This window comes from Erythranthe guttata, chromosome 4 (assembly GCF_056151865.1).
Source record: "Erythranthe guttata isolate IM_541 chromosome 4, IM_541, whole genome shotgun sequence".
Lineage (NCBI taxonomy): Eukaryota > Viridiplantae > Streptophyta > Magnoliopsida > Lamiales > Phrymaceae > Erythranthe > Erythranthe guttata.
Window position 1 is genome coordinate 15,401,033 of NC_142536.1, and position 23,669 is coordinate 15,424,701.

Sequence of the window (23,669 nt, forward strand, 5' to 3'; positions counted from 1 at the left end):
ATGACTGTATATGACTACATATAATTGTATATTCACATGACTACCAATTCTGTATATGTAGTCATGACTACCAATACTATAGTCATGTATAGTTATATGTAGTCATGACTACATATGACTGTATATGACTACATATAACTGTATATTTACCTGAACAAAATCACCCATCCAAGTAACCACTATTGATTAAGTTTCTACTCCAGACAAACTAATTAAGTTGCACATGATCCATTTCAAGAGACAAAGTAGTTAAGACAGTACTAATCAAGAAACAATACTGTAGAAGAAGTCAAACATACATACGCATGACATGTCTAGCCGAATGGGCTTTATCGTCGGTGGGGAAGAGGGTGAGGACTTTCTTTCCGTTCGCCAGAGCTGCCGATTCCAAGCCTTCGGTGGTGACATAGGCTGACATTACATGAAAAATACCAAAACAATGAAAAACAATGTTTTTTGATAAATACATTGTACTAAAATCGACTACAAATGAATATAATATATACTACAAGTGCAATAGTCATGTATGATTATATGTAGTCATGTATCTTTTTTTTGCCCCATTATACATTTTCCAAACAATTTACCATGAAATTGATTACAGGAAAAAAAAATCAAACACAATATAACTAAAATCATTAATAAAATTAAAATCACACACAAAATCCATCTCTTCTATTGATACAGAACATGTATAACTAAATGCCTAGTGTGTATTGACATAATAATACAACAACTGTTAATGAAATTAAAATAATAATACCTACAAATTACCACTATTCCACAAGTCTCAATCATTCGACACGCCAACAATTGTCCATGGATGATAACCATTCCAGGAAGCCATTCCCTGCAACAATAATGACAAATTCTTATGCAAAAGCTTATAAAGAAATCAAAAATTCAGATTATTAACAGAGAAATGGTATCTAGTGAAAATAAAATATCGAGGACATAAAGTTTTATGAGATTTACATCGTTCTTCTAGAGAGAAAGAAAATCAGAGAAGATCTAGCAAAGCGGCGCGTGGCGGTGGGCGGCAATGTCGCCGGAAGGGAGAGCAGCACATGGTTAATGGAACGCGGCGCAAGGTAAAGGGGGAATGGCGGGGGGCTTCGGCGGGCGGTGGTCCGGTAGTGAGCGGCTGAGTGACGGTGGTCGGCAGAGGGGCTGTGGCATGTGGGTGTAGAGAGATGGAGAAGAACGTGAGTTGATAGAGAGAGAGGGGAAAAACGAGATCTGCTTAGTAGGTCGTGAGGTTAGGTTATTGAGTTGGAACTCAAAGGGCAAAATATGTATTTTAAGTTGTCTAGGGGGTCTACCTAATTAAGTTTTTTTTTTTTTTTTTGTTTTGAAAATTACCTAATTAAGTTCAGAATTTGGGTTTTTGACTATGACAAAAAAATACATTGGGCCTCCTCATATATATTTTCAAAACTAGGGGTTATCCCACATTTCCCCAATAAAAAAAAAGGGAAAAAGAAAAAAAGAAATCACGTAAAATTGGTGAAGCTTCTGTTCTTGCAGACGGAAATCATTTTCAGTTAAAGACAAAGAACTCACCCATGATTTATGGTATATCGATAAATAAATAAATGAAAGAAAGAATATAGTGATTATTGATTTGAAAAGTGATGGCAAAAGGGAAAATAAAGAAGTGGTGGACTCGGTCTGTGAAGATCACCGCAATCTGGTTAATCTCCGCCCTTGCTTTCTTCTCTCTCCTCCAAATCGCTCTACGGAATTCCATGAATCGCCACACAATCTCCAGTAATATTTATTACCCTTTAAATCTTGCTTTAGATTTAATGTTTGAGTGGAATTAAGTTTTCTTGATTTTCAAATTCGTTTGTTTGATTCTTAGTATTTTCTATGTTGTTGGGGTTTTGTCCATTTACTCTATGAATTGTTCATTTTAGGTTTCCGAAAATTTAGGCAATGTCGATTTCGGGGCTTATTTTCATTTTATTTTAGCTGAATGAATTTTGAGGGAATAATTTGAGAATGAAAGTACTGTTTGTTTATAGTTTGAGAAAAGACAAGATACACTGTAGCAGTTTTGAGGCTTATTTTCATTTCATTTTGGTGAAATAAATTTTGAGGGAAGAATTTGAGAAGTAATGTTTGTTTATATTTTGTGAAGATACAAAATACGTATCATACTATAGCAGTCAAATTGTCAAATCATGTTTAAAGGTGTTGGAAAAAAGTATTTTAGAACAAGAAGTTGAGAAATGAAGGGATGTTTATTTGTTTTCTACTGGAGCAGTCAAATCTTTTTGCTGCCGGAGTCAAATTATGTTGGGAGGAGAGAGAAACATTCGAAATTGTTTTGGAGATTTTCGTTGAAAAAATTAACAAACAGGAATTTGTTTCGATAAAAATAATAAAACCAAAAATGGAAATGCTTCCAAACACTGCCTTAAGGTTTTACCAAATATATGTTGTTGAGATTGATCTGAATCAGCTCTGTTGAATTAGGTCAAAAATATGTTACTTAGATGAATGAGCCGAAATCAAATACGATTTTCTTCTCACTCCTAATTTCGGTTTCTTTTAGAGTTTACAAAATTGACGATCTTCAAATCAATGTTATACAGTCATTACTAGAATTTTGATTTTGCAGAAGCTTCTTCAATTTCAAATGCCGAGCGGAGATCAATACTTTACTCGAAAATGGCCGAAGATTTGGACGAAAACGGAGCTGTTTTTCTTAAACACGGAGAAACTTCTCAGTCTTTATCGTTGTCTGATCTTTTCACTCTAAAGGATGAAATAGTGACACCTGTGCTTAAAGTAAATCTCCGAAACTCGACTAAACTTGAATCCCTTTTTATTTATTTATATTGTAAATTAATTCCCATTTATTTCTTGAAGTGAATGATAAATAGTTTACATTTATGCCGTTTATGTAGGCAGCAAATCCACCCGTGCGGGCAAATGTGCTGCATTTAAGTACCGAGTTTTCTGATCCAATCTCGTGAGTATTTTTTTTTTTAGTTTAATCTATTTTCTTGATTGACATTACAGTTTAATTGCATTAAATTTAATGCAGGGAAGCTGTGAAGAATATATTTTCCCCGTATTTTGATAAAGGTAAGATATATATAGCTTTCAGCCTTCAAAAAACGAGCTTTCACAAACTGCTTCTTGCATATATAATATATTTTTTTAAATTAATGGATAAAATGCATTTACATGCGTCTATCTTTTTTTTTTTTTGTCGAGAATGTTTTTATAAGATATTTGCTTAGCAATCTGGTTTCAGAACTCGAGTATGTACCACTTTAGCATGTTCCACGCTTCACATCACATAGCTCCCGTCTCTGCTTCAGAAACAGAGGTAGCTAATTTTTTTTTTTTATTTCTCAATTTTGTAATTTTGATTATTTCTAATTATATATTATTAATTTCACTGCATTTATAAATCTATCGATTTCCCAGATTGAAGATGAAGTTATGGCCGTAAAATCAGTTGCAAAGGCTATATGCCCTTTGCATATAGTCATCGATCGAGTGGTTTTGACCTCGACTGGTGTGTTATTGGGTTGTTGGCAGGTATTCTTTTTTATTTCTATCTAAGATTTAACTTCGAATTTGATCTAATTTTTTTATTATTTTTTTTTTGTTTTTTTCAGGTAGTCTCGGGTTCGGATCCAGTAACTATTCGTGCTAAACTAAAATCTGCTCTACCACGTTCTCCACAAAAGCAGCTCGTACGGACCCCACATTTTTAACATCTTTTTTCTCTTAATGCAAAAATCTAATTTGTCCGAATATCTACAATGCAAAAAATGGTGAATCAATCACCGAATTTCAAAAATGGATATTTCTCGTTTTTTCGTAAATCAATTTTCAAGATGAACATTATTTTGTTTTTCGTCTGATGTGCTGTTATTTTGTTTTTGCAGTATAACGAGGCAATGCTTCATACTTCATTTGCAAGGCTTCTAGGTTCGCCTAAGAAGTTGACCGAGGTATCGACGTCGATTTATTACTGATGATAAATTGTTAATTAAATTGAATGATCTAATTATATATATATTGTGTGCAGGAGGAAAAGAAAATGTCGGATAACCAATTTTTTCACTATCTCGTGGACAGACTAAACAACCAAATTCGAGGACTAAAGGTACTTTCACTTCTTCGGTACTTCAACCTCGTATATTAAAAATTAATAAAAAAATAAAAAAAATAAAAAAATCATCGATCATTTTATATCCGATGGATCAACAGATCATGTTTCGACTGTATGTGGGTCGGATCCGAAAAGAGTAGATCCAAAATGGGTCGGATCCATGTGGCGTTTTCCACTATAATCAGTGAAAAATATGTTAAACTGATTAATATTTTTGCTGGTTTACGTTTACGGGCCTAATTTTATACAGGCGAAAGTGTCGGAACTGTGGTACGTGGAAGAGTATGATTTGCTTGCACTTGCATTAAATGGGAAAATGAAGATTCACGAGTTCAATTTTGGTTGTTCGGAAGTCTAATATTTCCCAGATATGGGTTTTTCTCTTTTTTTTTTCTTTTAATACACTTACTACTTACACAAGGAGATGTGGAGCTAATATAGAGAAAACAATATATAATTGATAAGATAAGCTATTATAAAGTATGATATGAGATGTAATATTCGATTCGAATAAAGGATCCGAACTACTTCATTTGTTTCAAAAGAACCCTAATTTAAGATTTCGATTCATGTATTGAGGAAATTAGGGCCGAGACTTGATTGGTTTTTATTCAACAACCGATGATCATTGTCGACCATATTTCGAGTACAAATTTCGCTGCAAATGAACGTATGAAATTGGGCATCTTAACAAAATACGACTTTTATTTGAAAAAAAACATAAAATAAAATGTATTAAATTTAAAAGAATTAGAAATAAGAAAATAATTGACCAATCCACTTGTGTAGTGCTTGTGTCCGCAGCAAGAGCTACACGATACTTCTTGCAGTCACGACGGTGGCTACCACACGCCACTCAAATACAATGAGATTATTAAAAATTAAAAAAATAAATAAATAAAATACTTTATCCACAAATAATCATATTTATTTTTTCGGCCACAATAAAAAGATCGAATATTTCATTCTATTTTTTTTTATCGATCGGGCTCATGGCACAATATTTTCATAGTACATTTTAAATATTTCGTATGATTTACAAATTATTCAGAAGAACGTAATTTTTCTAATACACATTTGTAGACCTGAGTTTACTACTAAAAAGAAAAAAAACAAGGTCCAAGTACACTTACAAGTTATTACGGCGTTAAGAATTGTTACTTCTTAATTCTAAATTGAAAATTGCCAAAATAGTATTATTTAAGCAAGATTATCAATTAATCAGATATTAAAATAATGAGGTTGTTTATTTTTTTAATTTATGTAATTTAAAAAAAAAAAAAAAAGTTTTTATTGTCAAAGAATTAAGGTAGATAAAGGTGACATGGAAGGATAGAACGGTCAAAGCACGTGGAAAAACGGAAGCCCGAACGTGGTCACTGACACTAAACGACAAAATACATATCCAACGTGGCAATCCATCTAGCCTCGTCCTCGTTCATTCTCCTACTTGCAGCTGCCCGCCACACGCCCCCACCCCCCCACCCCCACCCCCACCCCCACCCCCAACCTCAACATTATAATGGTGCAATAATAATAATAATAATAATCTTAATAATTCCGAACAGCCGGTGCAAGAATTCCCTTCATCTTCATCAAACACAACTCTTTGGACTTTTCAAGAAATTTAAATTCAAATATATGTAAGTTCTTGATCATCAATTTCTTCCAATAGCTCTTTTTTATTTTTGAATTTTATGTGGGAATATACGTTTCATGTTAGATTCACTTTGGTAATGGTATTTAGTATTAATTTATGAGTTAAAGATTCATTTTTTTTGTTGATTAATCAAGAACAGATGCAGACTGTGTATAACTTTTAACCCTAATTATTTTATTTTATTTTATTTTTGGCATTTTTAAATCTTATGTGATAAAGGGTTCTATCAATAGAGTGAGAGAGAATTTGTTGTTGTCTGTCTATGTAGCTAATAGAAGAAAAGCACATAATGGCAGTCTTGTAAATTTGTAATCCTTTTCCAATTTCCCTTTAGTTGAAAATAAGTTAGGTTTACTTTTGGAATCTTGACATTGTGTAGCTAGAAGTGTTTAGAATTACGAAGTTTCACTTACTTATTATCGAGACTCGTCCGTAAGTTTTTAGAAGTCGATTTCCTCTTCGTATTTGACGATGATCTTGATTTTCTGCATCGAACAGATCTCGATGATTTTTGGCAGTTGGTTTTAATATATTTTTTGTTTCGCAATTGACGTGGCGATAGGGAACATTAAATGCATTCCGATACTGCCCCTGTAGTTACGTCTAAAATGGCGATGGAGACATCAACGAGTGGGTAAGTGCTTCAAACCCCATGATCTATGTTAAAGTGTATTCCTTTTTGTCCTTTTCGTTTTTTTATTATTAATTGATTGTAAAACATTTTTCGTTTGAGCAACTTAAAATTTGGTATTGCTGTTACTTTTAGCACTTCCTTTCGTAAAATCGGGAACACATTTCTTGAATGTGCATATATATATTTATAGAGACACTTATATGGTTAATTGACCTTCATCATCCAAAGTACCAAGTCTCTAAAGCCTCGTTTGGTTGCCATGATAAGATTAACCAAGATACGAGCTTTATTGTTGCATAATTTGCGGGTCTGGCTGGAAAAAAAAGCTATTGCACTAACCAAACGAGGCCTAACACTATAATTTATTTTGATTCAATAAATCTCATGGAACTTATTATTTAATACGTTCGAATAAATCACTGAATTATTCCAATTAACTTTGTTTTTCGTCTCAAAACATTTCGATGAAGTGTTTATTTGTATGATATGGTTTATGTATAATTGTGAAGCTATATGCAAGAAATTGCTTTCAGACACAAATATGATTATTCCTTACTCTCGACTTTCTAAGCTTGAATTTTCGACCTTTTTCTTTTAAATATATTTCTCTTATTTTCTTCAGGGATCATTCGAGCAAGAAGAATAAAGGGAAGGTCCCCAAAAGAATTCACAAGTCCGAGAGAGAGAAGATGAAGCGCGAACATTTAAACGAACTGTTTCTTGCTTTAGCAAATTCTCTTGGTAATTATTGTTTAATAATTTCCAATTAATTCTACCCTCGTCTGATTTTAGTGGAAAACAAATAGTACTTTATTTGAGCGTTAAATCAATTTCTTTATTTCGTTTTCTCAGAACTACCCGACGAGGATAACAGTAACGGTAAGGCCTCTTTATTGACTGAAGCCACTCGACTTGTGAAGGAGATGCTGACTCAGATTGATTCTCTCAAAAAAGAAAATGCTGCATTGTTGTCCGAATCCCAATACGTAAGCCCATCGACGTTAATTAAGTTCTTGCAAATATTATTACATACTCCCTACGTTTTAAGTTTTAACAGATCAAGAAATCTATTATAAAGCTTCCGTTTTAATAGAAACAGAGTAATCTTGCTAAACATAATCCCACATTGAACTTTTAAATCGACTAATTCTACGGATTTTTTTTTTCTAAGCAGAGTTCATGATTTTTCTTACTTTATGATTTTTATATATTAAAGGTGACTGTAGAGAAGAACGAGCTAAAAGACGAAACTTCTACTTTAGCGGCTCAAATCGGCGAGCTACAGACGGAGCTCAAGTCTAGGGTTTCCGATTCGGAACTCGACCTGAATGTGGTCCCCCCAGAATATCACAACCATGGGGCGGCATCGCACGGTACTACTGGGGGGTGGGGCCCACTCGCGCCAGCTGGACATCCGCAAGTACAAATCGTAAGTCCTCTACAATTTGCCGCATTGTGCTCGAACATTCAAGCTTATTCGGAGGTCGATAAAGAACAAACCGAGTCGAGTCATATTTCGACTGTGAGCAAACCGCACGCTCGATACCCTACCCCGGCCGATAAATGGCCGTCTCAGGTTCTAGAAAACCAGCCCGTGTTAGGAAAACGAGGTAGTGGAAATAGCAATTAGTAGTACTTTTAAAATTGTGGTCGATAGCATAATAGCAAAATTATTATATCTATGTATGAACGAGAAAATGCCCGTCTGTATATCTCCGTAACACTTGATTTCTATTTAATAATCCTTTTTTCTTAATAATTTTTTCGAGCGCGAAATCGGAGAAATTCATTGCCGATTCCATTTACATTGTCGTAATATAAAAAACATCCTATGACCTTTGGTTCTTCGAAAAGAAACGTAGGACGATATAGAAGAGAACTCTATAGATAACAGCCCATCCCAGCATCGCGTAAACTCTCTCCCACTTCAAATTCTTCTGAATCCCGATTCCGAGCGATTCCAATATATCGTTCCCACTTAAATTCCCGAAAGTGCCCGTCCTTTGATACTCATTCATCAGCAGACCTTCGTACGGATAAGTCATAGTGGAGACGTAATGCATCCACTTCCAATACTTGGGAATCGAGTGACTGTCGGCAAAGTAGCCGCAGAAGAGGAAGAAGAGCGCGGTGAAGGCAATCACGGCCGCGTATCCGAGAATAAAGTTGGGGACCACCGCACTGACAAACACCACAAAGGAGTTGGTGGAGAGCAGCGATATGTAGAGGACGAGCAAGAAGTAAACGAACGGGCCCTCGAGCCCCAACGGGAACCACACGATCGCGGCGTACACGGCCGCCTGGAGGGCGAGGAACGGGAGGTAGGTGACGAGGCCCGCTATGGTGTATGAGGACGCACGGTAAGCGTTGTGGGACGTCTCGCGGACGAATACGAACCGCTCCTGGATGAACGCCGGGACGGCGTCGTTGGAGGAGAAGAAGAAGAGGCATACGGTGAAGATGAAGAAGCTGAGGCGGTTGGTGATGCCCTGGAGATTATTCTCCGGGCGCCAGAACATGGTCGCCATCATGATGCCCATGACGGTGAGGACGAAGAGGCGCGAGAGGAAGAGCTCCGGTGTGCGACGGATGTTTATGAAGTTGCGGCGCATCAGGACCCACGTCTCGGGGAAGAAGGAGTTGGCGAACTTGGGGCCGAGGTTTGGGTAGGTGGACGCGGTTGTTTGGAGGACGCTGCTGTGGGTTATGTAGTCGTCTTCGTTGACCGTGTAGTCGCTGCTGTGGGGAGTCGGGGTGCCTTGTAGGATCTCGCTCGAGTAGGTGTAGTATGCTTGAGTTGGGCTGCACATACAATACAACCTCGATATATTAATACTCGATAAATTAATAACCTCGATTAAATAATAGTTTCTCTCGGTGGCGGATTTGATAATTTTTCATCGAAGTGGGAGGTCCATGTAATTTCACTATCTAAGAGGGGTCCGTGTGAAAATAAACCTCAAGGGTAAAATGGTCATTATATGGAGTTTTTCGAAAGTATATATTTGTACCTCCTTCGGGCAAGATCTTTTAAATCAGCATACTTCCTAGTTGGTGTAAAGGTCATTTTCTGGCTCGCACTCCAAGACCTCGACGTGTTGTTCCACGGGCTCCTTACGCTGTTATCGAAGTCCCGATCGTCGTTGCTTGCCGTTTGTAGGTTTATGCGTTTGTTGGACGCCGTCGGCTGGCGGTTTCCGCTCCGTCTGGGCGGCGGGGCCGAAGATTGCGAGGGGGCTCCCGCAGAAGCTGCCGCCGCCATCTCCTCGTCGTCCTCTAGTTGCGGCGGCTTCACTCCGGTGAGGGCGAACTCCGCCAGCACCTCGACACCGAACGACGACTGGTCATACTCTTGAACGACGTCGATGAAGTACTCCATCGCGTTTTCGCCCTCTGGGATTTTGCGGCCCAACCGGTCGAGATGGAGGGTCAGGTCTTTCGGCGAGCCTTGATACATGAGCTGGCCTCGAGCCAGGATGATCAGGTGGTCCAATAGTAGCTGGATCCGAGACGAGGGCTGGTGAATCGTGAGGATCACGGTGCTCCCGGACCGTGCTATGTCGTGGACCTTTTCGATCACGCTGTGGGCGCTCGTCGAGTCTAGGCCCGAAGTGGGCTCGTCCAAGAAAAGGAGAGACGGCCCGTGGATGATGTCCACTCCGATCGAAACCCTTCTTCGCTCACCGCCGGAGACTCCCCTCGTGCCCTCGTCGCCTATGTAAGTGTTTCGAGCCGACTGTTTAGCAAGAAACAACAACAAAAAGTCTTGATATTAGGATTTATTGTATTTAGCACATCTGTGTTTACACTAAGGCCACATTTGGTTGCTAAGATATGATTTAGCCAAGATAAAATTAAATAATCTAATCGAAACCCAATTATATTGGACCATAGAAAGTCCAACAAGAAAGGCTCCTAAAAGCATGATGGCATAATATTTCCGGGTCGACCCGGAAAGTTATTACGCATACCAAACATCAAACAAAGTTTAATTGTTTAATTAATTATGGCTAATCTCCCCAACCAAACGAGTCCTAAGTATCAAGAAACTTCCTGCATTATAAATAGTAGCAAATACTCCCTATGATTCAATTTTATTAGCACCTTAACCCCTAAAAACACACAATGTATGGGGTTTTGTACTAAAAAAATGATCACAAGGGGGTTTTGCTAATATTTATAACACGAGCCATTTGTTAGCAATTCAGTATAACACAGGGGTACCAAAGCAATAAAATCCAAAATATTAAATAAAACTCGTAAATATTTATCCAAACCACGTACCGACAAGCCGAGCTGCTCGATGAGCTGCTCAACTCGTTGCCGTTTATCGGCCCTCGAGATGGACCCCAGCCGAAAATCAGCCGCAAACATAAGCGTCTCATAAACAGTGAGCATAGGGAAAAGCCTATCGTCCTGCATTATATACGCCGAAGTCCTCTTAATCAAGCTCGGGCTAACGTCAACTCCGTCCAACGAGACCCTCCCCATAAGGCTCCCACTCGCAATTCTTCCGGCCAAACCATCCAAGAACGTCGATTTTCCGGCCCCACTGGGACCCATAACCGCGGTAACGGACCCTTTCGCTGCGTAGCCCGTTATACTGTGGAGTAAATCGGCTTCTTGATTAACCCATTTTCCCTTTATGTCCTTGTTCTTCTTCATCACGGTATAAGTGAGGTTGTAGAACTCGAGCCCCCCGGTGAAGTTTACGGGCTTTCCTATTTCGATCACCATATCCGGACCGTGATTCTCCCTTGTTTTCATCTTCAATTCGTTTTTTTTTCTTTTTCTTTCTTTTTTTGATGGGGAGGAATGGTGGGGAGGTGGTCTATACAGCTAATATATATAAGGATTTTGTTTTTAATGCCTTGTGATATCCGAATTTGGAAAGTGGTGTATTTCTTGTTTGCTTCATCGTTTGCATGAGAGTTTTGTTTGTGTTTAATGATAAGGTTTATATGTGTTGAAATGTGTCTAAAGAGTTTGTACAAAATAGATGCAGTTTATGCTAATTTATTAATTAATTGTGATTAGTTTAAACGACAGCTGATTTGGTTTGTAGTTTGACAGGTATTGGATAGATCATCGGATTAATCGAAAATGTGGTGTACTTTAGTAAAACTAGTCCGATTAATTATGTAATAACAAAATATATCGAATGTGACTGATTATACATGAGGTGAACTACCGATCTTTATAGATGCTACACCTGATGAAATAAAATGGGTGATTTTAAACCACAGATCTACACATAATAACACACACTCATGTGTATGTGTGATCAGTAGATGATTATTTATATAAATTTACGGTTTAAATCACTTGGTGTATTTCACCGGGTACAACATCTCATAGACCAATCTTCACCCAGAGTAACCACCGCGGGTTGGGGGTGTTGCATTTGATCACCGTTGAGAAATTACACAGCCACCGCTGATGTGGGGTGTCTAATTTCAAATTCTCTTGTCAATACTTTCTAGGTTTCGAGAAAAAATTACGCATAAATCGCTTTAGGTTTGAGCAAATAGTTAGTAAATTATATTATTGTCCTCTAAAATTATCTGATTACATATAGACCTCTACTATTGTCAACTTACATTTTATAATATTTGATCATTGATTTGTTATAAATTTATTATATATTAAAAAACAACTTGTCGTTTATTGAGAATATGGGAAAATTGCATTTTTCCCCCTTAAACTTTACCCTCTTCTGTAAAATTGTCCCTAAATATTTTGGAGTTACAATATTAATCCTTAATCATGTCACATTATTCTTTGATATAATTGGTCCGCCGTTTATTTTTTCCGTTAAGTTAGATGAAAATTTTGTTTTAACAATACGCAATGCACATTGTTAAAAGTCTATTTTCATGTAGTGTTGAAAATTGAAAGCACGTGAGAGGCATATGCTATTTTCTATCCAACTTAAGTGAAAAAATAAACGGCGGACCAGTTCTGTCAAAAAATTAGCATGCTTAAGGACTAATATTGTAACTTCAAAATTTTTCGAAACAATTTTGGAAAATGGGTAAAATATGAGGACGAAAAATGTAAGTTTCTCTTGAGAATATTTCAACAAAAAAAGTATACAAATATTATTTAATGAGTTTATACTCGGTTTTTAGTTGAAGTTAAACTTTAATAGAGATATGTGTAATATTTTTGAAAAATAAGAGGTTTATTTGTAATTAGACGTAACGTAAGGGGAGTAAAATACAAAGCAAAAGAAAGAACGTCAATTTATTTTATTTTATTACTATTATAAACACTTCTAATTACATAATCATAATTAATCTCCAATAATTAATTAGCCAAGTTACAACAATATAATAATCTAGAACTTGGCTTGGAGCTCTTCCACAATCTTCTTATCCAACTGAAAAGCCTTAGACAAATAATCGCTACTAATCGCGGGTTTAGCCCCGAAAACGGCATTCGAAACCACGGTTACACCGGCATTCTGGCTATTCACAACACCAAGCGCCACCGTATTGCCATTAGCCAAATTCCTCTGGTAATGAATAAGCCCAACGGGGATGACAAAAGCATCGCCCTTTTCGAGAACCTTGCTATAGTGTTTGTAGTTAGGGTACGAGGTGACGAAGCCCACTTCGAGAGAACCTTCTAGAACAGTCAAGATTTCGGTACCCCTAGGATGAAAGTGAGGTGGCACGAAGCCACCTGGCGAGTAGTCGAGCCGAGCCACTGTCAAGCCGAGCGTGTTGAGCCCTGGAACTCGAGCCACGTTCATGGGGATCGTGGACGAGCCATAAGGGTTGGTTGTGTTTCCGGTTTCATTGAACCCTCTGAAGAAGAAATCACCCACTACGACGGATGCAGGGTCCTTGCATGGTAGACCGTTGATTCTCACTGACCAATAAAAAAAACGAAGAAGAATTGCAATTAAGAATAAAATATAAACTCTTAATATTAATCCTAGTTTAATTTATTTATTAGGAAAAATACAGTTTTCATCCCTCAAGTTTGCATCGATTTCACATTTGGTCCTCATGTTCACAAAATAACACATTTGGTCCTGCATGTTTCAAAAATTCAATACTTTTAGTTCATTCCAGTCAATTTTTGGGTAGTACTATAACGGAATCAAGCGTTTCTCCATGACTGCCTTAACTGATGGACTAACGGTAAATTGACGAAAATGACCACAAGTGTTAAATTATTAAACATGAGGGACTAAATGTATTATTTGTGAACATGGGGGACTAAATGTGAAATTGATGGAAACTTGAGGGGTAAAAACTTTAATTTTCCCTTAATTTGTTACCTGTGCTATTGAAGTCAGCGACGCATAAATCTTGAAGTGGGCTAGGATCGAAGGCGTAGGAGACACCGAAAAAGAAACCAAGGGCTAAAATGCAAAACAATATTGAATTTTGTGCCATTTTTGTAATTAAATTGCAATTTCTCAAGAATGTTGAAGTGAGAGAGAGATTGTTTGGTTTTTTTGGTTGATGAAGAACGGTGGTTTATTTATAGGTTTTCTCGAGGATTAATATAATATGAGATCCTATGTTGATTGTTGCCATCATATTCTCTTTATTTAAATTAATGGGATGCGTAAATTAGAAGGAATTGTTGTGAATTTCAAAGCTGCATTTTGCGTTCACATTAACCCTTTTTCTCACTACCTAGTACCTATGCTCATAGCATTTTCAAATTTTTTTTTAACAAATTATCTTTAAAACTTTTTTTAATAAATTCTTTTTTGAAGTTTCCTTTTGTGCAAATTTACTAAATTATAATCAACTACAAATAACAGTAATTAATTACTATTTTTTTTTCTTTTACGAACAAATTTAATAAACTGTAATCAACTACAAATAACAGTAATCAATTATCAATTATTTTTTTCTTTTCCCACGGATTTAATAAACTGTAATCAACTATAAATTATGCAGTAATCAAATATAAATTACATAATCAGCTACAAAATTGTAACTATTGATTTCATTTGAATTTCTAGTAGTTAGCTATAAATTTATGATAATCAACTACAAAATGAACCAACAATGCACATTTACGACATATAAAAAACCACCACTTCCCTACATAAATCAACTACTACTACAACACCTTCAAAGTACGATGATGTGCATCACATACACAAACCGATTGCACAAACCATGCATTCGGATGTGAGACCCAAAAAAACAAAAATTAAAAACTCAGCTGTCACCGGTGAGACCCAAAAAACAAAAATTAAAAACTCCATCAGTATATCTCATAAAAAAATGATGAACCCAAATTGGCAGTACATACCCAAGTGTCGACGCGCTGTAAATGCTAGTTCACAGCTGAGTTGAGATCTCGCGATTTGAAGGTTATACTGGAGACATTAATATTAAATGATACATTGCACTTAACAGCTAAAACTTTTGGTTGAGATGGTCATTCAACATGGTATCTGATGTTGCTCCAAAATGTTGGGTCAGCCCAATGGTCTTGAAGCCCACAGGTCTCCTAAGTCCGCGAATCTTCAAGCCCAATATCAGGAATGCCAAGAGTCTTGTTAACCTGTGCCACGCATCCGAGGTAGTCAAAGGGACGACTTCACTTGTTAACCTGCAAAACAGTTGAAAACACTAGGTGACACACGATTGTCCTCCGACGGCTCAAGTCAGAAAACTATCACAATATAAACAATTAATATTAATTAATTGCCTAAATAGTGTGTACCTTGTTATGTGATTGATAACACATATTTATAGGTGGAGTTTGGTATGGTTTTCTTGTAGAAAACCAATGTAGGACAAAAAACATTAGCTTCCTTCCCATAAGCTTTTTATAAAGTTCTTAATTAAGGGTCTTTGTGTTGGGCTTTTCCTTTTAATGAGCATCTTGGGCTTTTTGGGTTAAAGCCTAATTAGGCACATCAGTATCAGAGTCATACCACAAAAGGTGTTGAGTTCCAATCCCAGCGCCACCCAAATGTAAATATTGCAAGTGCAAGGGTAATTTACCTACACTTGAGGGGACGTATTGAAGATATTAATATTAAATGAGATCAACGAGCAGATTGATGAAGAGAGGTACCTAGATGAATAGGTGATAGAAGAGTTGGGTAGAGAGGCAAGAGAATAATAGCAAAAGAGAAGGGCATAATGAGTATATTAATAATCAATGGATTTGTCATTAACTTAAATATCAAATTAGAGGCATTGATAAAAGCTAACTATAGATTGGATTGATATTATACATAAATGTGTTTTGAGGGGTACCACTAATAATCCTTAGTTTTAAAAAACAGTGTTAATAACGCACTGTCTATTTTGGATCAAGTTGTACAGTATTTGGGTCGAAGAGATTTTCACTGGACCAAGAAAATTAGGTCTGGACATGAGTTAGTTTTATCTTATCTGGACACAAGTTAGTTTTATCGGACAACCAACTCATTTTCGAACCATTTTTTTATGACCGACGACCGTTAGTTGAATCGGTAATTAAAATCGAATTTTTACATGACAGTATAATTTTTCCTCTTGCTTTGTATAGTGCTACTCCTTTTTGCTGCTTTATCACACATTAGGACAACAACGCAGCCCAAATATCTGCTTTCGTTAGGTCGGTAGGAATATTCTTTTTTTTTTTTCTTTTCTTTTTTTGCTTTTCTTTCTTCTCTCCCTCCTAACTAAACTATAACAGAACCCAATTCCAGCAGTACAGTAAGTATTATTACACCCTGCAGGCTAAAACCCTCTTCCCACAAACATACATTAATTTGTTGTCAGAAATGGGTGGTGGATCTGGAGCTGAAAGTTTTCTCAAATTGCTCGCGCAGAATATCGACGTTCTTGCTGGGTCAACTTCTTCTCCTCCTTTTCTTTTTCTCTTGATTTTTATTTATTTAATTTATATGCTGGATCTTGAATTCTTCAATGAGTGTAATTGTATAAAAAAGTGTGTTTTGAGAAATGTGGACTGTATTATGTGCATATGGTTTTTTCTTACATGATTTTCCTTTTTAATAATATTTTTTTTTGGTGTTTATGGATATATTGCAGGCCTGTGGTTAGTTTGGTCTATCCTCTGTAAGTTTGCATTATTTTTTTTTTTTTTTGTAATAATTGATTTAGTTTCCAGATCTTTTGCAGCAGAAATGCAAAAAAAAAAAAAAAAGATTGATTTTTTTTTTTTCTTTTTGACGTTCTTGGGCAGATATGCTTCGATTAGGGCGATCGAGACGAAATCATCGGTTGATGATCAGCAATGGCTGACATATTGGGTTCTTTACTCAATGATTACTCTTTTTGAGCTCACATTTGCAAAGCTCATTGAATGGTATTTTACTTTCTTTCTTCATTATTATTTCTTGAATGGGAAAATTACGATTTTCATCCCTCTAGTTAGCATTGACTTCGCATTTGGTACCTCGTGTTTTAATAATTTAACACTTTTGGTCATTTTCGTCGGTTCACTCTTAGTCCGTTAGTTAAGGCAGTGACAAGTGACAGGCACATGCGATTCCGTTAGTACTAACGAAAAATTGATGGAAAATACGAAAAGTGTTGGAATTTTTGAAACATGAGGAACCAATGTGTTATTTTTGTGAATACGAGGGACCAAATGTCGAATCCGTACAAACTTGAAGGATGAAAACTATATTCTCCCTTTTCTTGAATTTAATGACCAAGTTCTTTTCTTAAACCGGTGTTTTTTTTTTCTTCTACTATCACATTTAATTGTTGCTAAGTCAGGCTTTTATCTAGAAATCAAATGAAAGATCTTTCTTTAATCGGAAAACTATTTCGATCCATTGTAGGCTTCCTTTCTGGTCATACGCAAAGCTAATATTCACCTGCTGGTTAGTCATACCGTACTTCAGTGGAGCAGCGTACGTTTATGAGCACATTGTGAGGCCATACATAGTCACTCGCCAAAAGACCGTTAATATATGGTATGTTCCGAATAAGAAGGATGTATTCAGACAGCCAGACGATATTTTAACTGCAGCGGAAAAATATATCGAAAACAACGGGACTGAAGCATTCGAGAAGATAATTCACAGGGTACTCTTCATTGATAATCCGTTTCTGCACAAATTGCTATCCGATGCATACATACGTGTATATAATTTGGTTTTTGTTTTTAATGCAGACTAATAAAGAGGCTACGTCAAATTCGAACTTCTCCACGTTTTACGATGACAACTATAGGTACGAGGCTGATCATAGGTACTAACTGTCTTGTGTTGTAGTTTTATATGATATTAATATTTCTATTTTCCATGTAATGTTTTTCGGAGCTACTTGTCTCGTGTATATGCAAGTTTCTGATGTAATAATAACGTAATGCAAGAAGGATAATAATTTTTCAAATTCTAATGCGCGTGGATAGGCATATATACGAAGGGTGAATCGCAAAAGTTATCGTTGAGATATGATCAAATTTGAGTGACCCGTTCAATTTTAGAGATATTTTGTCTACAAGCTCGATAACTCATAGCAAACCATCTATTATTACTATCACACAAACGTACATATATTTTCCTCGAAGAGCACGTTTTTAATTTCCCAACAAGTTTAACAATTTAGTGCTACGGGACAACAAAAAAGGCCGTTTTCTAAGCCATAATTAAGGACTACGTAAAATGACAAACATTAGGTACAAGATTAAATGACTGCATCAAATATATGTAACCATTCCAATTGAAGCTGACGTTTACGGACGCTAAAACATTTCTCAATATTCTCATTAGTTACATCCACAAGATGTTAACTCGAGACAATCAGAAAATTCAAACGAAAACCACAGCATTAGAAAAAAGGAGAGAAATATGCCGTTTATCTTTATTATACTAACTTGTCGGAATTTTGCAAATATCAATCAGCATAACGAACATCAGAAACGGAACTATAAACTCTTCTGCCCGTCTTTCGAAGTTTACGCCCTTTGCTCAACATATGAGCCAGAGAGTCCAGAAGTCCCGAGCACTGAAACCTGCATTTTATTTAAAAGGACAAATTTGTATAATAACATTTGCTATAAAATCTAATTTCTTTGCTTACGCAACTATAAATATTTATATCTAGACTCAATAACCACGTTGTTTATACATCTACGAACATGAGTTTTTTTTTTTAAACTAATCCTGTGACGACGTTAGGCACAGTTGTACATGACTACTTATTTACACCTGAATATAACTATTTATCCAGAAAAAAAATACTTTTATTCAAGAAATTAAATAATTTTGAAAGAAGAATTATACCTTTCCCCACTCAGCAGCAAGACCACTGCACCTCATTTTCAAGTAAATCATTTTGGTTCCCAACTCCATTTCCACTTTCTTCTTCAAATAGCTTTCTTCCGGTCCAAATGCAGCCAAATACGCAGCATATCTATTGAAAATCGTCTGCATTGCCTTTGAGTATTCTTCTGTTAGTGGTTTCACATTCTGCCCGGAAACAAAATTATCAGAAAACAATCAAAACAAAAATCACTACAGAACTGAAACCAATCAACCAACCACATCTCGAATCAACTATTTACCTCGCCGCTAACCCCAATGACATCATCCAATTCCATTTTCAAAGACATAATAATTCCTGTAAACTCCTCGACTGCCTCTGCTGCTCGGAAAACATTTTTCAGGGTTTCTTGTGCAGCGTTGTCTTCGGTACTCTTGGACAATGCCTTTGTCACATCCTCGATAACGGAGGATGGAATCTCGTCCCAGTTCGTTGCCATTAAATCCTTGAAAGAACGCTCGATTTCCGAGTCTTTTATAACAGGCATATGTGAAATATCTTCGCTGAAACATCGAATACCCCCAAAACGAGTTGCAAAGGGATGCAGAAAATCTACATCAAAGAAACATCAAATTACACGATGATGGATAACCTAAAGAAAGTTTTCAATATAGGTGTAGCTAAGCATGATAGTTCAAGGAAAGTAGTCGACAACTAGATTAATTCTTCCCCGTTATTTGTTAAATCTTCCCATTTTTTTTTAACAATCTTACACATATCACGCACCATATCAACCCAAAACGGCAAGACATTTTTTAAGTTCTCTATCCTTGGAAAATATTTATCTCTCGTATATCAAAAAACAGAACACGTATAAGAAAACCATAACATTGGTCTATGGAGCTTTCTTCTGATATCGAGATCTGGGAAAATGAAAATGCAACGTAACCAACATCTAAACCATCATTAAAAATGTATGCAACTAAAACAATCTAGCACAATGTTATCCTTTTTCCGTTTTTCGTCTCTTCGCTAGACAGAACCAGGATCACCATGATTAATTTGACACTGCATATTATATGATTAACAACTCCCATGAATTTAATTAAAAGTACAACGCAAAGCAATCTCCAGAAATCAGCAAAAATCTGATTAAGAATTAACTCATTATTTGAAGCCCATAAAAAAACCCTAATAAATCAATTTTCTAGAATTCACCCAAATCTTAGCTCGAAAACGGACATTGAATTTCAACCCAAAAGAGGGGCAATTTCACACACACACACATAGCAGATATGAGGAACAAAATAGAAATTAGAAGGTATACACAATATAGATTAACAAAAAGAACGGCATATATAAAAGAGATAAAATTCAAGTACTTTGATTAGGGGAAGAGGCGCGTGATGAAGGGGAAGAGAGATGGAGGCAGCGGATGTGGTGGTTGACGGCGGTGGTGGCGGCTGCGGCGGAGGAGGAAAAAACTTGAGATCTGCGAAAAACTGACCGGCCGACCGATCTCATCAGCATCATCTTCGCCATTTTTTTTACAACAATAATTCTTCCGATATGCTCTGCTCGACGATTGATTTTGGAATGGGAAATGATTTTGACACTTCTACAATCGTCTTTAGTTCCTTATTTATTTGTTTATCCACCTTGCAAAATTGCCTTAATTATCATTTTACCCCAGCAAAAACTGAAATGTTTCAATTTAACCCCTACAGATTTTGTTATATTTTCTTGGTATTTTTTTTTTAATATTTAGGGGCGTAATTTTTCCCAAAATTTTATTAAGGTCTAAAAGAGTAAAAAGTTGTGTTTGAGCTGAACTTGTCAATTTGGTAAACAAATAAAGTTGAGTAGGTTAATTAATTTTTTTTTTATATATTATTTTTTTTCCTGATCAAGCTCAAGCTCTAGTCGAGCTTCATTACTTATCGAACAGAAAAATGTATTTCGAATTTGGTTCGTTATGCTAACGAACCAAGTTCAAACAAGCTTTTGAGCAATCGGTCTCGAACGAATTTGATTTTCAACCCTACCACTATTGTTGAATTAAATATTTTGGATTTGACATCGCAAATTATGTATTTCTCTTCGAAAATATTATTTAGCAACCAAACCCCTATACTGGAATGCTTATTTCAAGAAAGGACACAGTTTTGAGAGGAAAAAGTATTTAACACGAGAAAAAAAAAAAAAAAAAACTCTAGCAATTTTTAGTTATTTCTTCAATGAATGATGCTATTTTTCACTTGGCATTTTCATTCATGAGCAGAAAATTCATCATTGATTGATTGAGACACGATTTCTTGAGCTTCGGCGAGTGTAGACTCTTTCTCGTCTGCAGCATACAATATCTTCTTGATCGCCACCGCTATCTGCAACAAATTTCGAAAAAGAAAAAAGAAAATACGACAAATTTCAAAACATTCTATCTTCGCAAAGAGGGAAAAGAAAAGGAAAAAGGGACTATAATATCATCATTTTGCAATAATATAAAATGAGAAATTCTTACCGGAACATCGTCTAACTCGGGTGCCTGACAAAGTACTTCGATATCACGTAACTTTGCAAAGTAGAAGTCTCTTTCGTTTTCCAACTGGTCAACCGATAGCTTGAGATCCGAGACCTGTATATATAATTATATATGTGTATATCATGTGATCTCGTCAATACCAATCAGTGGTGGAGCCAGGATTTTGGCCAACAATAACTCAAGACTCGTAAAATAACAAATTAAATTATAAAGTAATGCTAATATTTTTTAAAAGCCGTGGGGGCCAAGACCCCGCTAGCATATATTACCTCACTTGTGAGTGCTTGAATCTCCATTGAAGAATTGGCCCCCGAAGTCACACTACCCGATTTCCCCTGTTTCGTGCCTGAAATTCAAGAAATGTATGTATATTAAGACAAGAATCGTTGGCTTGTGAAAAATTAAGGAAAAAAAATAGAAAAATGAGACGAATTATTACTACTTATACTTCTTCCATGAACCCTAGAATCTCCGTCACACGAGCCAGAATTGTTTGATTGTAAAGACTTTGAGTTCTTTTGAGAAACTTTGATATTATTTCTCCCGTTTCCACCTTTAGTTCTCCTCTCCATAGGATTGTAATTCCTATGAATTTTTACACATTATCAAAAAGATATTTCGGTAACTAGTGTTTTTTTTTCCGATTAGATTAAGAAAATATTACTCGTTCATTAGGCCGCCATTTACAGAATCGCAGTAGCGTTTAAGCCATTGTAGAAACTCCAAGTTGTCCAACGGTCTCCCCTTTACAAGCTTGTTGACCTCAATATGCTGAAAACAGTTCACGTAAATTATCGTAGGCCAGAAAAAGAAGAATAAAATTAAAGAATTGGATTTGAAATTACTTATTACCTTGTCGATTTTGAGTTTGTTGAAAACCTCTTGAAGAACTTTGTAATTCTGGATGAAATCGTATTCGGTCTTGGCGTCGAAGTTCACCTTGTGCATCGGAACAACTCCCGGATAAGTCATGTCCATCATCTGACATTGTATAGCTCCGGATGCAGCCTAATAAATAAATAAATAAATAAATCAAATTTAATGAAAGTGTCTTAAAATATCAGCCATGCTTGGTTAGTAACATTTACAAAGCGCCATTGCAAAACACAAATATCCTCTTATTATACGGCATTTTCTATATTGCAGAATCTCATCTATACTTTCACGACGGGACAAAAACGCCGAAGAATCTAATATAACACGAGCAAACTGTAACACTAATTTATATGAACTTAGCTTCCGTATGCACTCTTTTGTTTTTTTGTGAAGAAAGGATTAATTATTTGAAATTCAGAATAATAATACACAAAAGTTTCACTTCTTTTATAAAAGTAAATGTAGGACCTCAAACGCTACTAGTTATCCTAAAACTAATTATTGTCAGGAAAAACACAAACTCTAGCCTTATAATAGTGCATTCAGCACAACAAGCGTCTACGACATTCGATTATGGGCCGCCCATACTCAGGCCTGACTCTCGCGGACAATTGCTGCCAAACTCAGGCTAACAGTAAACGATTAATAAAGAATAGAAACATCCCACCGTAAGCCATAACAACAACCGAAGCATCCCTCAGTCATCCACCATTATAGAGCCCAATCAACCAAATTATTCCCAGAAAAAATAGGCTAAAATCATAAAATAAATCAAGAACCACATTTCCGAAAATTGTAAAAATTGCCCGAATTTCCTCCGAATCAATAATAACCAAGACTGTAAAAAAAAAAAAGAAAAAAATGCAATTTCCCAAAGGGAGGAAATGGGTTTTTATCAGTATTTATTGAATTTATGAATTGATTTACCTCTTCAACGCGGGAGATATTAAGCTGAAGCCTGGCATTGACCCATGCAAGAATCTCATTCCTCCCCACAAAATATGCACTATCCATCATACCTATATTCGTCGCCATTCTTACGATAACGACGACGACGATTATTATCGATCAGGAGAAAAAAAAAACAAAACAATTCTTTCAAAATGTTGGAAGTTTTGCACGTGCGAATGCGTATTCCAAATATTCTTGTTTGTAAATTCTCGGATCTTCTGCGTGTCTATATATATATATATAAATATATAGATATATATCTATACGGGGAGGTGAGAGAGAGAGGAAACTCTTGGTTTGTAATTCAAATTTTGGTTTGTTTTAGTACTTTCCGTTGTAGTTTAAATGGAGGGTTGATTAGTGAATTGAATGGAGAGGAACCGCCGATATTACTTAGATGTGTTTTTTGTCTTTTCATTTTCAAATGTTCGTTTTTCTTTTTTCTTTTTATTATTATTTTTTTTGACAAGTTTACTATATCGATTATATTCTATTTGACTATAATCAACTGTAGTCATATTCAATTTTTATATTACTGTTTTTTACATTTTTGACTTAAAATTTTATATATATATATATATATTCAAGTAATTATGTGAGTGGTCCGCCACCGCCGAATGATAAGGTTAAAGTATATTTTTCCCTATTCATCC

The 23,669-nt window shown here is 36.0% G+C and overlaps 7 protein-coding genes and 1 long non-coding RNA gene across 13 annotated transcripts; 3 read left to right on the plus strand and 5 right to left on the minus strand.

The window, feature by feature from the left end:
• Nucleotides 1-283: 283 nt before the first annotated feature.
• LOC105953959 (uncharacterized) lies at nucleotides 284-1,234 on the minus strand. Of its 2 annotated transcripts, none has more exons than XR_001172465.2 (3): nucleotides 976-1,234; nucleotides 775-850; nucleotides 284-411 (listed from the first exon to the last, which is right to left on the minus strand). It is a non-coding gene; the product is annotated as an uncharacterized LOC105953959 (long non-coding RNA). The 2 variants fall into 2 exon arrangements; XR_016030881.1 differs by having other exon boundaries at nucleotides 291-411; nucleotides 764-850; nucleotides 976-1,117.
• Nucleotides 1,235-1,473: 239 nt separating this feature from the next.
• LOC105972613 (uncharacterized) lies at nucleotides 1,474-4,721 on the plus strand. Of its 2 annotated transcripts, none has more exons than XM_012997581.2 (10): nucleotides 1,474-1,770; nucleotides 2,627-2,796; nucleotides 2,916-2,980; nucleotides 3,056-3,096; nucleotides 3,255-3,343; nucleotides 3,445-3,558; nucleotides 3,639-3,716; nucleotides 3,912-3,977; nucleotides 4,055-4,132; nucleotides 4,389-4,721. In XM_012997581.2, the coding sequence occupies exons 1-10, from the start codon at nucleotides 1,635-1,637 to the stop codon at nucleotides 4,494-4,496; spliced, it is 945 nt and encodes a 314-aa protein (XP_012853035.1). In that variant the 5' UTR covers nucleotides 1,474-1,634; the 3' UTR covers nucleotides 4,497-4,721. The 2 variants fall into 2 exon arrangements, with proteins under 2 accessions (XP_012853035.1, XP_012853036.1); XM_012997582.2 differs by having other exon boundaries at nucleotides 1,560-1,770; nucleotides 2,630-2,796.
• An 840-nt stretch (nucleotides 4,722-5,561) lies between these two features.
• On the plus strand, nucleotides 5,562-8,191 carry LOC105972595 (transcription factor bHLH47). Of its 2 annotated transcripts, none has more exons than XM_088816989.1 (5): nucleotides 5,562-5,781; nucleotides 6,297-6,432; nucleotides 7,055-7,173; nucleotides 7,285-7,418; nucleotides 7,649-8,191. In XM_088816989.1, exons 2-5 carry the CDS (start codon nucleotides 6,371-6,373, stop codon nucleotides 8,060-8,062), a joined length of 729 nt encoding a protein of 242 aa, XP_088673115.1. In that variant the 5' UTR covers nucleotides 5,562-5,781; nucleotides 6,297-6,370; the 3' UTR covers nucleotides 8,063-8,191. The 2 variants fall into 2 exon arrangements, with proteins under 2 accessions (XP_088673115.1, XP_088673116.1); XM_088816990.1 differs by having other exon boundaries at nucleotides 5,569-5,781; nucleotides 6,361-6,432.
• An 8-nt stretch (nucleotides 8,192-8,199) lies between these two features.
• LOC105972596 (ABC transporter G family member STR2) lies at nucleotides 8,200-11,210 on the minus strand. Its single transcript, XM_012997560.2, has 3 exons — nucleotides 10,717-11,210; nucleotides 9,444-10,168; nucleotides 8,200-9,234 (listed from the first exon to the last, which is right to left on the minus strand). Exons 1-3 carry the CDS (start codon nucleotides 11,197-11,199, stop codon nucleotides 8,262-8,264), a joined length of 2,181 nt encoding a protein of 726 aa, XP_012853014.2. The 5' UTR covers nucleotides 11,200-11,210; the 3' UTR covers nucleotides 8,200-8,261.
• Nucleotides 11,211-12,661: 1,451 nt separating this feature from the next.
• On the minus strand, nucleotides 12,662-13,914 carry LOC105972545 (putative germin-like protein 2-1). The gene is made up of 2 exons (XM_012997505.2): nucleotides 13,724-13,914; nucleotides 12,662-13,308 (listed from the first exon to the last, which is right to left on the minus strand). Exons 1-2 carry the CDS (start codon nucleotides 13,839-13,841, stop codon nucleotides 12,773-12,775), a joined length of 654 nt encoding a protein of 217 aa, XP_012852959.2. The 5' UTR covers nucleotides 13,842-13,914; the 3' UTR covers nucleotides 12,662-12,772.
• A 2,070-nt stretch (nucleotides 13,915-15,984) lies between these two features.
• On the plus strand, nucleotides 15,985-17,780 carry HVA22A (HVA22 homolog A). The gene is made up of 5 exons (XM_012997539.2): nucleotides 15,985-16,257; nucleotides 16,461-16,487; nucleotides 16,615-16,737; nucleotides 17,219-17,465; nucleotides 17,554-17,780. Exons 1-5 carry the CDS (start codon nucleotides 16,190-16,192, stop codon nucleotides 17,635-17,637), a joined length of 549 nt encoding a protein of 182 aa, XP_012852993.2. The 5' UTR covers nucleotides 15,985-16,189; the 3' UTR covers nucleotides 17,638-17,780.
• Nucleotides 17,781-18,061: 281 nt separating this feature from the next.
• Nucleotides 18,062-20,294, minus strand: SDH5 (succinate dehydrogenase 5). Its single transcript, XM_012997538.2, has 4 exons — nucleotides 20,030-20,294; nucleotides 18,949-19,259; nucleotides 18,668-18,853; nucleotides 18,062-18,396 (listed from the first exon to the last, which is right to left on the minus strand). Exons 1-4 carry the CDS (start codon nucleotides 20,187-20,189, stop codon nucleotides 18,340-18,342), a joined length of 714 nt encoding a protein of 237 aa, XP_012852992.2. The 5' UTR covers nucleotides 20,190-20,294; the 3' UTR covers nucleotides 18,062-18,339.
• Nucleotides 20,295-20,719: 425 nt separating this feature from the next.
• On the minus strand, nucleotides 20,720-23,329 carry LOC105972512 (microtubule-associated protein RP/EB family member 1B-like). 3 transcript variants are annotated; one of them, XM_088816992.1, is made up of 7 exons: nucleotides 22,993-23,329; nucleotides 22,042-22,197; nucleotides 21,854-21,960; nucleotides 21,632-21,774; nucleotides 21,459-21,535; nucleotides 21,169-21,282; nucleotides 20,720-21,031 (listed from the first exon to the last, which is right to left on the minus strand). In XM_088816992.1, the coding sequence occupies exons 1-7, from the start codon at nucleotides 23,098-23,100 to the stop codon at nucleotides 20,915-20,917; spliced, it is 822 nt and encodes a 273-aa protein (XP_088673118.1). In that variant the 5' UTR covers nucleotides 23,101-23,329; the 3' UTR covers nucleotides 20,720-20,914. The 3 variants fall into 3 exon arrangements, with proteins under 3 accessions (XP_088673118.1, XP_088673119.1, XP_088673117.1); XM_088816993.1 differs by having other exon boundaries at nucleotides 21,638-21,774; nucleotides 22,993-23,243; XM_088816991.1 differs by having other exon boundaries at nucleotides 21,629-21,774; nucleotides 22,993-23,243.
• Between the last annotated feature and the right edge of the window lie 340 nt (nucleotides 23,330-23,669).

Coding starts and splice junctions, on each gene's coding strand:
- LOC105972613 (XM_012997581.2), top strand. CDS start 1,635: ATGGCAAAAGGGAAAATAAAGAAGTGGTGGACTCGGTCTGTGAAGATC. Junction 2,797..2,915: donor TAGTGACACCTGTGCTTAAA/GTAAATCTCCGA, acceptor CCGTTTATGTAG/GCAGCAAATCCACCCGTGCG. Junction 3,097..3,254: donor TTCCCCGTATTTTGATAAAG/GTAAGATATATA, acceptor ATATTTGCTTAG/CAATCTGGTTTCAGAACTCG.
- LOC105972595 (XM_088816989.1), top strand. CDS start 6,371: ATGCATTCCGATACTGCCCCTGTAGTTACGTCTAAAATGGCGATGGAG. Junction 6,433..7,054: donor ATGGAGACATCAACGAGTGG/GTAAGTGCTTCA, acceptor TATTTTCTTCAG/GGATCATTCGAGCAAGAAGA. Junction 7,174..7,284: donor TGCTTTAGCAAATTCTCTTG/GTAATTATTGTT, acceptor TCGTTTTCTCAG/AACTACCCGACGAGGATAAC.
- LOC105972596 (XM_012997560.2), bottom strand. CDS start 11,199: ATGAAAACAAGGGAGAATCACGGTCCGGATATGGTGATCGAAATAGGA. Junction 10,169..10,716: donor TCGAGCAGCTCGGCTTGTCG/GTACGTGGTTTG, acceptor CTTGCTAAACAG/TCGGCTCGAAACACTTACAT. Junction 9,235..9,443: donor AAAGATCTTGCCCGAAGGAG/GTACAAATATAT, acceptor TTGTATGTGCAG/CCCAACTCAAGCATACTACA.
- LOC105972545 (XM_012997505.2), bottom strand. CDS start 13,841: ATGGCACAAAATTCAATATTGTTTTGCATTTTAGCCCTTGGTTTCTTT. Junction 13,309..13,723: donor CGCTGACTTCAATAGCACAG/GTAACAAATTAA, acceptor TTTATTGGTCAG/TGAGAATCAACGGTCTACCA.
- HVA22A (XM_012997539.2), top strand. CDS start 16,190: ATGGGTGGTGGATCTGGAGCTGAAAGTTTTCTCAAATTGCTCGCGCAG. Junction 16,258..16,460: donor AATATCGACGTTCTTGCTGG/GTCAACTTCTTC, acceptor GATATATTGCAG/GCCTGTGGTTAGTTTGGTCT. Junction 16,738..17,218: donor TTTGCAAAGCTCATTGAATG/GTATTTTACTTT, acceptor GATCCATTGTAG/GCTTCCTTTCTGGTCATACG.
- SDH5 (XM_012997538.2), bottom strand. CDS start 20,189: ATGGCGAAGATGATGCTGATGAGATCGGTCGGCCGGTCAGTTTTTCGC. Junction 18,854..18,948: donor TCATTGGGGTTAGCGGCGAG/GTAAATAGTTGA, acceptor GTTTCCGGGCAG/AATGTGAAACCACTAACAGA. Junction 18,397..18,667: donor TTGCTGCTGAGTGGGGAAAG/GTATAATTCTTC, acceptor AATAAAATGCAG/GTTTCAGTGCTCGGGACTTC.
- LOC105972512 (XM_088816991.1), bottom strand. CDS start 23,100: ATGGCGACGAATATAGGTATGATGGATAGTGCATATTTTGTGGGGAGG. Junction 22,198..22,992: donor ATATCTCCCGCGTTGAAGAG/GTAAATCAATTC, acceptor TTTATTTATTAG/GCTGCATCCGGAGCTATACA. Junction 21,283..21,458: donor TTCAAGCACTCACAAGTGAG/GTAATATATGCT, acceptor TTATATATACAG/GTCTCGGATCTCAAGCTATC.